This window comes from Zosterops lateralis, assembly GCF_965231275.1.
Source record: "Zosterops lateralis genome assembly, chromosome: 18".
NCBI lineage: Eukaryota > Metazoa > Chordata > Aves > Passeriformes > Zosteropidae > Zosterops > Zosterops lateralis.
In genome coordinates, this window is record NC_139778.1 from 672,195 (window position 1) to 688,290 (window position 16,096).

At 65.6% G+C, this 16,096-nt stretch overlaps 1 protein-coding gene across 1 annotated transcript; it reads right to left on the reverse strand.

Moving 5' to 3' along the window:
- Positions 1 to 1,488: 1,488 nt before the first annotated feature.
- On the reverse strand, positions 1,489 to 11,470 carry USP43 (ubiquitin specific peptidase 43; the record flags this gene model as incomplete). Its single annotated transcript, XM_083874702.1, has 15 exons — positions 1,489 to 2,096; positions 2,264 to 2,404; positions 2,640 to 2,988; positions 3,126 to 3,255; positions 3,332 to 3,409; positions 3,751 to 3,854; positions 4,008 to 4,119; positions 4,205 to 4,367; positions 4,889 to 5,012; positions 5,178 to 5,313; positions 5,496 to 5,588; positions 7,532 to 7,632; positions 9,325 to 9,465; positions 10,538 to 10,954; positions 11,000 to 11,470. 15 exons carry the CDS (start codon positions 11,468 to 11,470, stop codon positions 1,489 to 1,491), a joined length of 3,168 nt encoding a protein of 1,055 aa, XP_083730828.1.
- Positions 11,471 to 16,096: the final 4,626 nt, after the last annotated feature.

Sequence of the window (16,096 nt, forward strand, 5' to 3'; positions counted from 1 at the left end):
TGTGCCACTCGCTGAGAACTGCCCGGAGGCGCCGGCCTTTGCTTCCTGCCCTGGCCTGGGGGGAGGACTTGGAGGTGCAGAGGGTTGGGGTGATAAGATGGTGGATTGGTGTTTTATAGGGAATGTTACGAGTCTGGTGCCGTGGGGTGGGGCAGGGGCAGGCGTGGGGGGTCACCGCCCTCTTCCAGCTGCAGTTGGGAGGGGAGTCCTGTCCTTTTCACTGCCAGCACCCATGGGTGCTCCAGGGAAACTGCCACACCCAGGGCCGGTGGGTGCCTGGGAGTGACAATCCCACATGTCCCCTACCCCGAGAAGGGCCACAGCCAGGGCAGCAGCAGTGGCACAGCAGGGCCTTGGCCTGGAGCAGCCTGCAGCAAGGGTCAGTCTCCTCCACCTTCCTCCTCTCCTTGGACCTGGCCCTGTTTCCATCTCCACCGCTTCCATCTCTGCCCACCACCTCCATCACCTCCGTCCCACCTCATCCACCCTGACTTCCTCCACTCCCACCCCAGTCCCACCTCCTCCACACACATCTGTTTCCACCCCAGTCCCACCTCCATGTCTACCAGCCCCCCCTTCCTCCTCCACCCCTTTGTCCCTCTCCTCCATCTCCCCCCGACCCCATCACCTCCTTCTCTCCCTGTGGCTGCACCAGCTTTCCCCACACATCCCACTGGTGGCTGGCTGGGCTCAGCTCCAGGATTCCAACACTTCTGGTGCTGCCGCCCTGCTCCCAGAGCTGCCCCAGACACAGCAGGATCCAGCCTGGACTGACCCTGATCTCGGGCTGACCCCACTGCAGGGCCAGGAGCACCCCCAAGGGACACAGAGCCCTTGTCCCCTCGGCCACGTCCCCTCCCCTGGGATGGACACTGGGCTTTTTTCACGTGTCTTTAATAGAAACCGCCGGCGGTGGGGTGGAGCCCCGTACAAAAGCTGGCTGCAGGAATCGGGGATTGCATAGACCGAGGTGGGGGGGACCTCCCACCCCCAAATAGTCGCCTTTTAGAAAACAAAAAGCGTCTCTGAATAAAACTCTCCTGGTACAATAAATACTCTAGTGCTGCAGAGCCGGGGGCCCTGCACCCACCTGCCCTGTTGGGATGGCCCCGCCTGGGAGACCCCCGGGTTCAGGGCCACCACTTTGGGATGAGCCCAGTTTAGGACGAGCCCAGCTCTGAAACGCCCAGCTGGAGATGGTCACGGTTTGGAACACTTCTGGATCAGGATCTGGGGTGCCCCGCGTCAGGCAGGAGCCCCATGGCAGGATTCCATTTGGGAGCCTCGGGGTCGGGTTGGTTTTCCCCTGGCCCAGCAGTCCCTGCGCTGGGAGCCCCAGATGGGGATGTCCCCGGCCGGGATGTTCCCGTTGGGATGCCCCGGTTGGGATCCCTGATTCAGGCACCCTTGGGTGGTGCGGCTGGGGAGCTCCTGATCCGCTCGAGACGTGCAGTGCCCTGCTGGGGGTGCTGTCCCCCCATCCGTGGCTCAGAAGCTGGACTCGGGCACGGCCGAGGGGCACAGGGGCGCAGGGGGCTGCCGGCCCCGCTGGAGGGTGGCCCCGGGGGGCGGCCCCCCCGCGCCCCTGCCCAGCGAGGCGGATCTGCGCAGCCCCCCCTCGGCCCGGGGGGGGAGGCTGGCCGAGCTCCGCGACCGCCCCAGCGTCGGGGGCCCGGGGGGGCGGCGGCCCGGGGGGACACACGCGTCCCCCTGCGGCGCCCCGAGGCTGCCGGGGCCCGGGGGCGGCCGGCGCGGGGTCCCCTCGGCGCTGGCGGCCCGGCGGAGCCTGCGGGAGGCCCGCGGGGGGCCCGGCTCCCCCTGTCCCGGGGCTCCGGCGGGGACAGTCCGGACGCTGAGGCTGCGGCCGTGCAGCCCCTGCAGACCCCGCACCGGGGGCCGCGCCTCGAACCCGCCTGCGGGGGAACCTCGGTCAGCGCGGGCGGGGGGCGCGGGCGGGACCGGGGGCTGAGCGTCCCGAGCCTCACCGTTCTCCGCGGCGGCGGCAGGGCCCGAGGGGTCAGGGTCGGCGCGGGGGTCGGCGCGGGGCTCGGAGGGGGCCAGGCGGAACAGCCAGTGCCCCGCGGCGGCGGCGGAGCCTGCGGGGGTGGGCCGGGGGTGGGTTTTGGGGGGCGCACAGCCGTGGGGAGGGGCAGCAGCTCTGTGTGCGCGGGGGGCAGAGGCAGGTGCGCGCACACAGGTGCGGCTCACGTGTGCCATCACACGGCCGTGCCCCGCGGCAGGTGAGCGGGGGCCGGGGGCTCACCCGTGCCGGAGCCGGCGGCGCGGCGGCGCTGGTAGAAGAGGATGTAGGCGCTGCGGGTGCTCACCTCGGCCTCCCGCACCCCCTCCACACGGCTGTCGTCGTAGCTGTACCAGCGCCCGTCCAGGGCGTTGCAGCAGAACGCTGGGGGTGAGGGGCAGGTGGTGAGGGGGGACGGAGCCTCCGCCCCGGGATGCCCCAAGCCACGGGAAGAGCAGGAGCCGCACGGTGCAGGGACACACTGGGGCGGTGGGATGGTGCTGGGGGGCGCATCCCGGTGCCCTGTGTGCCCTGGGGTGGCTGCAATGCACCCCGGCTCCTCTCTGCCCTCCCCACGGCACCCCCATGGCACACCCCTGTCCCCGGTGTCCCCGCTCACCGGTGTAGTGGCCGCCCTGCATGCTGCCGTGGTGGTTGCACACCGCGTACAGGTCGTAGAGGTGGTCGCGGGGGCAGGCCGGGGGCAGGCGCAGCGGGGGCTGCCAGGGCGCCCAGCGCCCCAGGAGCTGTCCCCCGGGCTGTCCCCGCTGCGCCACGTGCGGGGCCATGTCCAGCCCCCGCAGCGGGAACCTGACCAGCGTGGTCAGCTTGTGCCGCTGCTCGGCCACCTGCCGGAAGCGCTTCAGGTGGATGATGAGGATGTCGGGCAGCGTCCACAGGCTGAGCTTCACCGTGCCCTGCTGGGGCACCTTGCAGTGCGGGCAGCGCCAGGCATCGTCCGGAGCCAGCTGGGGACACCGCGTCACGGCCACCTCACTCCCTGTCACCCCCCGCCGCCTCCACGGGCACCCCCGGCACCTCAGGCACCAACAGCCCCCGTGCCAGGGGTGGGCAGGGCGTGGGCAGTGCCCGGGGGTGCCCGTACCTGCTCCTCCTTGGTGTAGAGCTGGAAGCACTCGTCCAGGGTGCAGCTGTGCTGCTGCCCGTGCGCCTGCTGCTGCCGCCGCACGCTCTCCGCGTCCTGCACCGCCTCCTCCTGGATGCTCCCGAACAGCCTGGGGGGCACTCATCACCAGCGGGGGTGACCCGCGTGCCGGGGTGTCCCCCCAGCCCCGGCCCGGGGGCACTCACCGCTCTTTGGTGCTCATGTCCCACTCCACCGTCAGCCTCACGTGGGGAGGGCCCCCGGCCCCACTCAGCTGCAGGGCCCTGAGGGGAGGACAGGGTGAGATGTCTCCAGAAGCTCTGTCACCGTGGGGACACCTCCGTGCCAGCCCATGGTGGCAGGCAGGGACAGCCACTACCTCCCACAGTGGGAATGTGGGGCCAGGGACACAGTGCTGGGGAAGCAGAGTGACCACCACTGTGGCTACCCAAGGCGTCACCACTGCGCCCCCATGGGGACACTGGCCAGCCACAGGAACACCTTTGGCCACCCATGGTGACAACACGGTCACACACAGGGACACTGCCTGCTCATGGTGATGCCACTGGCCACCCCAGGGGTTGAGGGGATGTCTTGGGGACAGTCCTGTCCCCAGGCCCCTTACCTGTCGATGGCAGGGTGGCAGAGAGGACGGGGATCCTGAGGGGACAGGTAGGTGCAGGGGGCTGAGCCCCCGGCCAGGCGGATCCGGAAAAGCGCTCCCGAGCCCTGTGAGGGGAGAGGAGACTGTGGAGTCTACCAGGGGACCAGGATCCCCTGCCCAGCAGCAGCACCTGGACAAGCCAGGCTTGGGGACACCGGGCAACAACAGCCTCCAAAACCTGCTGGCTTTGAGGGGCCAGGGTTATTCCCTGGGCTCACCTGTGGCCGGACCTCTCCCCTCAGGACCCCCCTCAGCTGGGCCAGGATGTTCTGCTGGAGCTGCTCCCAGGAGACGCCGCGCTCCTCCCGCAGCACCAGCGGCGGCCCGAACCTGGGGACAGGCAGCAGGGACACGTGGCGGGGTGTCACACAGGTGGTGAATGGGCAGGGCAGGGTGACAGGCAGGTGACAGGTACCTGGCGAGCTGCGGGCCTGTCCCTGCTGTGTTGCAGAGCAGCAGCAGGATGCGGCCTCCGGGCGCGCGGTGCAGGCAGTCAGAGGAGCGGGCAGTGCTGGGCAGCAGGCGCGGCCCCTCCGGCCGTGGTGCTGCAGGGGATGTGGGGAGGCTGCGGGGACACCCTGCGGGGCGGGGAAATGAGGGGGTCTCGTTAGCGCTGGGTTAATTAGTGCCGTGGCCCTGCCCACCACCATCCTTCCACCAATCACAGTGCAGCATGCCTGTCCCCACAAATCCCAGCCAAATAGCTCCATTTCCCACCAATCCCAGCAGAGACTGCCTCCCCCAATCCTGGTGGGGTGCAGCTGCCTCTGACCAATCACAGCAGACTGCCCCACCAATCCCAATGAAGGGATCCACTCCCTCCCACCAATCGCAGTGAAGGATCCATTCCTCCCACCAATCACAGTGAAGGATCCACTCCCTCCCACCAATCACAGTGAAGGATCCAGCCCCTCCCACTAATCACAGCAAGGGATCCACTCCCTCCCACCAATCACAGTGAGGGATCCACTCTCTCCCGCCAATCCTGGGGCCGTTCCCACCTCCCTGCCCAGCACCAATCCCAGCACAGCCCAGGCGCTTGCAGCCAATCAGCGTGGGGCAGCTCTCAGCCGCAGCCAATCAGAGCAGGGGGCGATACCTGCTCGGCGGGCGGGGGGCGGCTGGAAGGCGTAGACAGGCCCGGCCTCCCCGGCCGCTGCCAGAGCCTCGGGGTCAGCCAGTGAGCGCAGGAATCCCCGCGGGGACAGCTCGGCCAGGATCACCTGTGTGGCACAGGACGGTCCCTCAGTATCCCATGGGTGCTCCCCGCCCTGCCCCGCCCTGCCCCGCCCTGCCCCTCCCTGCCCCACCCTGCCTCGCCCTGCCCTGCCCCACCCTGCCTCGCCCTGCCCTGCCCCACCCTGCCCCGCCCCTGCCCCGCCCATTACCTGCTCCGGGGAGACGCGGCCCTCCCGCGCCACCATCTCCCGCAGGTCGGCCACGGTGCCCAGCAGTGGCACGGCCAGCCCCACCCGCACGAAGCGCCAGCGCTCGCACTGCAGCACCAGAGTGACGTTCAGGGCCCTGGGGACAGCGCGGGGACACGGCTCAGCACAGCCGGCACGGCGGCTCCCGAGGGACACAGCCCTGGGGCTGTCACTTGTCCCCGGTGCTGCCGCTACCGCCCGTGGCCATTATTTACCCCTGATAAGTGAATTGCTGTGGTTGGAGCTGCCGTCCCGCCTGGGGGTGGATGTGGGGCTCACCTGGTCTGGCGCAGCGGGATGGGCAGGGAGATGCACAGGAAGGGGTCGAAGGTGTTGCTCTGCTTCAGGCAGTGAGGGCACGTCAGGGAGGACCTGGGAATGGATGGGGAGTGTTACCAGAGCGGGCACAGTGCACACCCTGTGGCTGCAGCGCCCTGGCACCGGTGCTGGTCCCAAATCCATCATCCCAGCTAGCACATCTTGGGTACTACTCCCTGGGTACCGCGTCCCACGGGGCTCAGGTGGCCCCAGCATCCCTGGGGTTGTCATGAGCTCCTGGCAGAGGCGGGCCCGCAGACTGTCCTGCCTGGCCAGCCCAAGGTCTGTGCACTCTGAACACCAAGAGGGGCTCCTGCAGTGCACAGGACGCCAGAGTGAAATGCCAGCACTGGGAGTCTCCCACTCGCATCCCTCATGTGGCCTCTCAGCCCTCCCAAGTCCTGCTCTCCCTCCAAGGGCTGGCAGAACCTGGGACAGCTCCTGGAGGTTTTGAGGTGACTCCAGGGACAGCGCCCGGGTGCTGTGGGGGAACAGGGCCGTGCCTGGCTGCGGGAGGAGCAGAGATGGACAGCAGGAGGACATCTGCCTGTGACCGACCCCAGGGTGGCCTTGCGGAGGCACTGCTGGTCCCCTGCCCACCCTGGCACCAACAGCCACCTACTGCTGATTCTTCTTAGTTCTGATTTGGTGGGTTTTTTTTGTTTTGCTTTGGTGGGGGTTTTTTGTTTGTTTGTTTGGTTGGTTTGTTTTAGTGCTGGGGGGAGGTGTTGTGGTTTTGGTTTGGATTTTTTAAATATCTTTTTTTTTTCCCTGCCTTTTTGTTCAACAAAAAGGGGAAAAAATAAATTAAAATCCAAACCAAAATCCTGACTCCTCGTTATTTGTTACCTTGAAGAGCCACTGAGCTCCCTGGGAAACAGCCACACAAATTAATAAATCCTTTAGCACACAGACAGCTCTGGCATGTGGAACAGGGATAATTAAAGCGCCTTTTTTCATATATAGGGCAACGGATTAATTGAAATAGGAGGAAGGGCTTGTGATGCCAGATGTGTCTCCTGCTGCCTGCAGTGCCATGGCTTGGGGACAGGGTGGCCTGAGCATCCCACCAGTCCCAGGCAGATGAACATGTGGGGTGTCCCATAGAGGGGCACCCTCGTGCTGGACTGCTGGGACAGTCCTGAGTCCCGTGACAGAAGCACAGCGTGGTTTGGGCTGTGAGGGATCTTCCAAGAGCACCGTGTGCAGCCCCCCTGCCATGGGCAGGGACACTGCCACTGGACCAGGTCACTGAGAGCCCTGTCCAACCTGGCCTTGGACACTTCCAAGTGCTTGTAGGGTAAGGAGCTCCCATGGCTGGAGTGGGTGGGTGGGATGGATGGAGGGATGGATGGAGGGATGGAGGGATGGATGGATGGAGGGATGGATGGATGGATGGATGGATGGATGGATGGATGGAGGGATGGATGGATGGATGGATGGATGGAGGGATGGATGGAGGGATGGATGGATGGATGGATGGATGGATGGATGGATGGAGGGATGGATGGATGGATGGATGGATGGATGGATGGATGGATGGATGGATGGAGGGATGGAGGGATGGATGGATGGATGGATGGAGGGATGGATGGAGGGATGGATGGATGGAGGGATGGATGGAGGGATGGGTGGATGGATGGAGGGATGGATGGAGGGATGGGTGGATGGATGGAGGGATGGATGGAGGGATGGGTGGATGGATGGAGGGATGGATGGAGGGATGGGTGGATGGATGGAGGGATGGATGGAGGGATGGGTGGATGGATGGAGGGATGGATGGAGGGATGGGTGGATGGATGGAGGGATGGATGGAGGGATGGGTGGATGGATGGAGGGACGGATGGAGGGATAGAGGGAAGGATGGAGAGGTGGAGGGGTGGAGGAGGGATGGATGGAGATCCTCCCCGTTTCATCCCTTCCCTGGGCTCACCGTGCCCACCCCGGGCTCACAGAAGGGCAAAGTCCCCTGTGGGCAGGATCTGTCCCCCACTGACCTGTACTGGGCCTGGAAGTGGCTCTGCACGAAGCTCTGCCCATGGGCGTGCTGGGTGCCTGGGGGGGACCTGCTGGCACCGCCGCTCCCATCCTTGCCAGGCTGCAGGGGCAAGAGACAAGTGGTGAGGGAGGTGACAGGGTGAGGGACGTGTCCTTCAGGGTGTCAGGGACACGTCCTAGTGAGCCAAGCCCAGCTTTGGTCAGCCAGAGCACCTGGGTCTCCTGCTCCACTCCTTTGGGGACAGAGGATGTGACCGTGTGACACAGCTTAGGGGACGTGTCCCTGCCTGCCCCTGCCCTGGGACCTGCCAGTGCCCACACTGGGGACAGGAGCTTCACCCCTGGAGCCTGATGGCAGAAGAGATGCTGCAGAAAGGAGTGTCAGTAAAAGAACCTGAGCTGTTTTGGGGTAAGACAGCGACTTTCTGGTGTCTCAAAGAGTAAAATTGAAAATCACTGAGGATTTTGTCCGGGAGGTGGATTTTCCTTACTGCCATCTGCTGGCACCACGTCCTGCTGAGCCTGACGTGTCCTTATGGTCTGCCTGGCACTGGGGTCCATCTGCTGTGGCTGAGAGGGGACCTGGATGGTGTCTGTGCCCTACAGGACCCCCAGAATTCCCCAAGAATCCAAAGGGATGCCTCCTCCTTCTCCAGCCCTCTGGGGCAGCCAAGCCTTGGTCCCTCCTCCTACCCCACAGCTCCCTCCAGACACTTCCCAGCCATTTATTGAGGGTCTCACCCCTGCCAGGCATCTCTCCCCAAGGACAGGGGCACGTGGGTGCCACTCAGGTGGCATCACCAAAAGGGGCCAAGGCTGGGGGATGCCAGGCAGAACCACGGATGCTGAGGGACACACGAAGGGTCTCATCCCCATGTCCAGGTGGCACAGGCGGTGTCATAGCACAGCTCATGGCACACCTGAGCACCTGACATTTAACAGGAGCTGCCAGGCTTCCCCAAAAAGCCTGGGGCAGCCAAAGGCCTCCCAGGAAATGGAGCAGGGCTGAGGACAGCTCAGGTCAGTGCAGGGATGGTGCAGGAACCTGGGCAGGCAGAGGCTCTGGGGATGGGCAGCACAGCCAAGCTCTCCCTGTGGGACAAAGCAGGGACAGCACACTGCTGGGCCAGGGGTCACCCCAAAGCAGGGACAGCACGCTGCTGGGCCAGGGGTCACCCCAAAGCAGGGACAGCACGCTGCTGGGCCAGGGGTCACCCCAAAGCAGGGACAGCACGCTGCTGGGCCAGGGGTCACCCCAAAGCAGGGACAGCACGCTGCTGGGCTGAACTCAAATGTCAAATGCCAACAGCTCAAATCCATCCCCTTGCAACAGGCAGTGCCCGATGGACAGCAGGAGGTGGGGAAGGAGCAGGGAGGAGGCAGGAGGAGGCAGGAGGAGTTGGGGAGGAGCAGGGCCAGGGCAATGCCCGAGCGCAGATGGATTGAAGAAGACTTAATTACTCATTTCGCCAGCAGCAAAGCCGCCGAGCTGTAATTACAGCGGACTTAGCTGGAGGCAGGGAGGTGCGGGGGGGCTGCAGCTCCTCCTCACCGAGGAGCAGGATGTCCCCAGAGCCGGGATGCTCGGCTGGAGGGCTCTGCCCACACCTCCTACTGTCCCAGCGCCCCAAACCCTGCCCAGCCACCCACCAAACCACAGCATCCCCATCCCGGCGGGGCGGGGCCGCGCTCCATCCTGGCGCCTCGCCCCACATCCCGGTGTCCCTGGGCCCAGCCCCAGCCCGAACATCCCCCCTGAGCCGAGCCAGGGCCACCCCGCGGGGCCACCCACCTGCGCGGGGCCGCGGCTCTGCTGCGCGGGGGAGGCAGCGCCCAGGTCCTCGTGCATTCGGTCCAGCAGCCAGAGCAGGAATTCCAGCGCGTCGTGCTGAGCGTTGCCCCGGAATTGCGAGCTGTGCTTGGAGACGGTGTTCTGCAAGGCACGGGCGGGGCGGGTGCCGATGAATGGGTGAACCCCCAACACCATCCCTGCTCCATCCCCACAACAGCCTCTGCCCTCGTCCTGCCTCTGCAGGGACATCCCGGCCACCCCCAGGCCAGCAGAGCAGAGGGGACAAGGAGCCCACCAGCTGAGACTGAGCTCTGTGGTGTCCCAGCTCCCAGGAGGGGACACAGGGACAGCCGCAGTGAGCTCCAGATGGGCGAGTCCAGCCATGGGGACGCTCAGGTGGCCCCTGCCCCGTGCACTCCCATGGCACCGACTCAGTGTGGCCCATCCCAGGGCAGGGCTTGTCTTCCCGGGGGCTCCCCCGGGCACTTCGCAAAGTTCAATGGCAGCAGCGGTTTATTGGCAGCCCCGAGGGACTGTCACTGGGGCAGGGGACAGTGTCCCTGAGCGTGGGGAGCTGCCAGGCCGGGCTGGACACGCCGTGGTGCCCCTGTCTCCTGCCCCACTCCCCTGTGCCTGCAGGGCTGTGACACCCGCTTGGGGACAGAGCCTGAGCCCGCTGGATTTGGCGCCCGGGACAACATCCTGCCTTAGCCGTGCTCACAGCCAGCAGCAGCTCACCCTCAGGGCTCTGTGACACGGCCGGGAGCTCAGGGGACAGCGGCCAGGCCACGGGGAGGCGACGGCAACAGGGCCGGGAGTGCGGCAGGGCAGGGTCAGGGGGAGGATGAGGTGGGGAGCAGGTGCCGTGAGCTGGGCAGGTGTCAGTGGGTTCCCGGGGGGCTGGGAAGGTGTCGGTGGATTCCCGGGGGGCTGGGAAGGTGTCAGTGGGTTCCCGGGGGGCTGGGAAGGTGTCAGTGGGTTCCCGGGGGGCTGGGAAGGTGTCGGTGGATTCCCGGGGGGTTTAGGAAGGTGTCAGTGGATTCCCGGGGGCTGGAGGGAGCTGTGAGCGGGGCGTGCCGGGCGGTGGGTGCCGTAAGCCGGGTGTGCCGCCGGGGGCCGGGGATGTCACCGGGGGCCGGGGATGTCACCATGGGCCGGGGATGTCACCAGGGGCCGGGGTCACCGGGGGCCGCGGGGCGGGGCCGCTCGGTACCTTGAACTCCGCCGAGAGCTGCGGGGTGTAGTCGCGGGTCCAGAGCGCTCGGACCAGGGCCGCGAGCCGCTGGGTGACCTCGCCGCGGGCGCGGGACCGGCCCAGCGCCAGGCGCTCGGCCAGCGGCGCCGTGTTGCTCAGGCACTGCACCACGGCGTTCATGAAGCAGGTGTTGCCGTGGTTCCGCAGCCCCTGCGCGCCCGGCGGCCGCTCCCCGCCGCCCGCATCGCCCCCCGGGGCCGGGGCCGGGGCCGAGCCTTGGAGCCGCCGCCGGGAGCCCCCCCGGAACCCGCCCTCGTCATCCTCGGGAGCGGCGCGGCGCCCCCCGCGGCCCCCGGCCAGGCGCGCCCAGGAGCGGAGCAGCCGCCCGGCCAGGCTGCCCAGAGAGCGCAGCGCCCGCCGCCGCCGCCCGGCCCCTGCCCCGGCCCCGGCCCCTGCCCCTGCCCCGGCCCCGGCCCCTGCCCGCGGCCGCCCCGCCGGGCTGTGCCCGCCACCGCCCGCCCGCCGCCGCCGCCCGGGGCCGCCGCCCTGTCCCTGTCCCTGTCCCTGTCCCGGCCCCGCTGGCCCCGGCGCGCTCATGGCCGCGGGCGGCCGCCGCCCTCCCCGCGCCCCGCTGGCCCCGCTGGCCCCGCTGGCCCCGCTGGCCCCGGCCCCGGCGCGACGCTCATGGCCCCGGGCGGGCGTTGGGCGCCGCCGGTGCCGGTGCCGGTGCGGGGCCCGGAGGGGCCGGGCGGGAGGTTTTGTGCGCGCCCGGCTCCTCCCCCGGCCGGGCTGGCTCGGGAGAGGGAGAAGGGAGGAGGAGGAGGAAGACGGAGCGGAGGAGGCGGGGGAGCGGGGAGGCGCCGCTGGCGGCACGAGCGGCCGTGCCCCGCCCGCCCCGGTGTCCCCGGCATCGCCCCGGTGTCCCCGGCATCGCCCCGGGCACCGCCGCATCAGCCCGCTGCCCCAGCTCTCCACGGCCGGGATCACCGGGGCTGAGCCACCCTCTGTCCCGACAGCGCCCCAGAGTGCCCCGGCCCATCCTCATCCTCATCCTCACCGGGCTGGGCCATCCCCATCCTCATCCTCACCCGGGCCGGGCCATCCCCATCCCCATCCTCACCCGGGCTGAGCCATCCCCGGCCTCACCGGGCCGGGCCATCCCTATCCCCATCCTCACCGGGCTGGGCCATCCCCATCCCCATCCTCACCCGGGCTGAGCCTTCCTTATCCCCATCCCCATCCTTACCCGGGCTGGGCCATCCCCATCCTCATCCTCACCCGGGCCGGGCCATCCCCATCCTCATCCTCACCCGGGCTGAGCCATCCCCATCCTCACCCGGGCCATTCCCATCCTCACCGGGCTGGGCCATCCCCGGCCTCGCGGCTTCCCCGGCAGTGCCATCCCTGCTCCGCCATTGCTGCCCTCGGCGTCACCTCAGGATGTCACAGCGTCACCTCAGGGTGTCACAAGGTCACCGGGAGATGCTCCAGCTCGGCCAGCTGGAATAGCGGGACAATGGTCACCTCTGCACTTTCCCTGCTGAGCTTTGGGGACACAATGACAGTTCCAGTCGCAAAACCGGGGGTTGGCACCCAGCGCTGGCAGAGTCCAGAGCCAGCTCCTGCCCACCCCACACTGCTCGGCACCACACCTGGTGTCTGTTCGGGGTTAGGGAGATGGAGCTGGGTGACAGAGGAACAGTCGGGGGCGGTGACAGGGCGGTGACCCCCCAGGCTGGCAGCCAGCGGTGTGGCGGGCACGGCTCGGGCACAGGGCTCTCCCTGCAGTGATCTCAGGCTGAATCCAGCCCGTGCTGTGATCCTGAGCAGATGGACGGGGATCAGCCTCCCGCGGATCCCCAGGGACGGCTCCACCGCAAGTGGCCCCGGGCTCGGGAGAGGCTTATCCAGAGGGGTGAGAGGACTGAGCCCAGCCCAAGTTTCCTCCCACCGACAGCCAGCACTGACTGGCACGGGGTGTCCCCTGAGGGCCTGGCCGGGGTCGCCCCCTGCCCCCTGCAGCCCCTCGAGCGAGCAGCCGCCTTGTGGGGTCTGCAGCTCCCAGCCGGGGCCACCCTGGGCACCCAGCCTTTCCTCCTGGAGAGGGGAATGGTCCCACCCTGCTGTGCCCGGGGAGCCGCCCTGGGCTGGGGATTGCCGTGCAGGGCCCAGGGCAGTCCCGGCCCTGCTGAGCCCCCCAGCACCGTGGGGGCTCCCAGCCTGCCTGAGGAAAGCTGCCGGCACTGCCGAGGCTCCTGCTGGCCCAGACACCCAGGGAAGTCTGGGCTGAGCTGAAATTCCGGCTACAATCCCCCCCAAGCTCAGAGGTTTGACTCCTGAGCTGTCTCTGCATCCACTGCTGAAGTTCATTTCTCAGAACCCTCCTGGCCAGAGCTGTGAAATCCATCATTACAAAGCCAACGGATAAAATGCTTCTTTGGGAAAGACATCCTTAATACCAGGCTCCCTTTTCCTGCCCAAAGGTGACAATCCATGGAGCAGAGCTCTGAGTGTTCCCTGGGACGCCTGGCAGGTTCCTGGCCCTGCTCCAGCACCACCCACTGCAAACCCCACTGCAGACCCCGAGGAGATGGAAACTGGGATCCTCCAGAGGGGCTTTTCCTCTCCGGATTCTCTAACAAGGGCAGGTTGTGCTGCCTGCAGCGTGGGAAGAATGGGTTTATCTAGAGCAGCTCCACGCTCACTGGAGAGAAAAGTGCTCCTTGTTTCTTTCTGGCCGGTTTTGGCTGGACACTCGTGCCTGGAGCATCCCATGCGAGCCAGAGCTGCGGGAGGGAGAGAGGGAACCCGGGCAGGGCTCCTGCTGGGCTGGGGGGAACCAAAACTCCACAGCAAATCCTTAAGGAAGGTGGGGGAAAGCCTGAAGGAAAGCGAAGGGAGTGGAGAGTCCAGAGGCAGGAGCTGAGGCTGCGATCAGAACCTGGTGTTTGTTGAGGGGGGGATGGATGGGAAGGGAGAGCTGACAAACACAGCCAAAGGAAACGAGACAGTGACACCCAGGTGTGTCAGAAACCCCAAACATGCCAGGATTAGCAAGTACTGGGTAGGGAAAGTATTTTTCTGGGATCCTGTCATCCCCTCCCCAGCTGCCCCCTGAGATGCCAGTGCAGGAATTCTGAGAGCACACCACTGAAAAGTGAATCAGTGCCTTTCCAAGCACAGGTAGAGGCATCCCGTGGCTGTCAGTGCCTCCCAGCCGGCCTGGAGCAGGCAGGTGTAACTCCACAGGTAACTCCAGTTCATTCCAATTTAAGGCAATTTGCACACCAGAGTGAGCCTCTGGAATGCTCACCGTGTGAATCTGCCTTTCAGTGGGATTGTATTTGTCATCTTCCCTCTTTTTCAGGTCGTTCTGAACGTGATGCCTTCCTATTCAGGCTAAATCAAATATTTATCATCGCTGCAGCATCCGGCACTGCTGGATTGCGTCAGCACTTTCTCCCTAAAATGCCTTTTTTGGGATCTCCTGGCTCCCTCCAGCTCCTGCCTCTCTCATTTCCTGCTTCAGCTTCAGAGCAAACGTGGGGTGGGCAAAATCTGAGTGTCAGATACAAAGAAAGGATGGAAAGGTTTGGTCACTATGATGGAAAATTCCTTGTTTTTACAGCACGAACTGCCCGGGTCACCAGACAGCCGGGGCCGTATAAAAACACGGAGAGTTTGGGTGGGATTAGGAGGACACGGGGACAGGAGAGCACTAGAAATGTTCCCTCTGGCTGAGCAGGAGTCCCTGTGCCATGGAGGGACTTGGATTTTGGGATAAAATCCTGCCTGGATCTGAGCTGAACTGACTCAGGCCCGAGAGAAATCCATTTCTACGCTGCCAAATCATTGTGATAATAATAACAACAACAGCAAAACCAGAGAAACCTTCCTCCCCGCTCACTGCGCTCTGCCCTGGGACAATGTTTGCTTTCTTTGAGCCTCTCCCGCTCTCTTGGCACGAGGTGGGAACATCTGTGCTGTGGAGTGGAAATGTGCTTTCAACAGCCCCGGCCTGGGCTGGGGCTGCACCCTCCCTGCCCTCCCTCTGCCTGCAGCAGCTTTAGGGCTCGAGGCAGGCAGAGAAATCTCCCCCCTCCAAGTCTCTCCCCCTCCTCAGCCTCTGCAGCTGGGATTGAATTATAGATAGCAGAGTGAGTTATTTAGTGCCCCATGAAAGATGCATGGGGCCTGCCTTTTTTGGGAGTCTCTTTGAGGAGGGAGGGACAGCATCAAGGCAGGGAAATTCTGCTTTTCCAGGGCTCTGGGCTGCGGCTGATGAATAGAGCTGGCCATGCTCCGTCGGTTCGGAATGGGAAAGCAGCAGATAACCCCGAGCTGCGGGAGCTCCTGCACTTTGTTTGCAGCAATTTCACTCGGGTTTTAAGGCGTCTGCTCCATCCATCCCTGGCTGCTCTGCTGGGCAGGTGTCTGCAGGCTCTGTGCACCCATTATCCCTGAGAGCTGAGACGATGTGACCCCGCAGCGGGAGCTGAGCCCGGGCCTGGGGAGGGAGAGCTGAGCTGTGTCTGCCCGTGCTGAGCAGGGCTTGTGCTGCAAACAGGCCCGGCCTCTCCCGGGGGCTCAGCCGGCCTGGGGGAGCTCTGCCAGGCTCTGGGACCTCGGCTGGGCACCAGCTTCGGGTGGGACGGGGATGTGCCCATAGGGACAGGGATGTGCCTGCAGGGACAGGGATGTGCCCATAGGGACAACAGTGTGCCTGCAGGGACATGGACAGGGATGTGCCCACAGGGACAGGGATGTGCCCACAGAGACAGGGATGTGCCCACAGGGACACGGGCAGGGGTGTGCCCATAGAGACACGGACAGGGATGTGCCTGCAGGGACAGGGGTGTGCCCATAGGGACAGGGATGTGCCCATAGGGACAGGGATGTGCCCGCAGGGACAGGGGTGTGTCTGCAGGGACAGGGATGTGCCCATAGGGTCAGGGATGTGCCTGCAGGGACAGGGGTGTGCCCACAGGGACAGGGATGTGCCCATAGAGACACGGACAGGGATGTGCCTGCAGGGACATGGACAGGGGTGTGTCTGCAGGGACAGGGATGTGCCTGCAGGGACAGGGGTGTGTCTGCAGGGACAGGGGTGTGCCCATAGGGACAGGGATGTGCCCATAGGGACAGGGATGTGCCCGCAGGGACAGGGGTGTGCCTGGATGGACAGGGATGTGCTGTGCCAGGGGACACAGCTGAGCTGTGCCAGGGGACAGGGGAGCTGCCGCTGCTGCCAGGGCTGATGTGACCTACATTGGCTCCTCCAGGTGATTTCAGTCACTGCCTCTGCTGAAAATTCGGGCTGGTTTCATCCAGGGATGCTGCTCCCGCCGAGGAGCAGGATGGGCAGGACAAGGCCTCTGCAGGGAACCTGAGCTCTCAGGTTTCCCCCTGCAGGGTGGCAGGCCCAGGGCTGAGCCAGCTGGCTGCTGCCACAGACAGACAGTGAGTTCAGAGCCACATCTCCTGCCCTCCCAACAGCCAGAGGGTGGCAGTGGCTGGAGGGTGACAGAATCGGGGACATTCATCTCACTTTGCTCCCTCCCGGGCACAAAGAGCCAG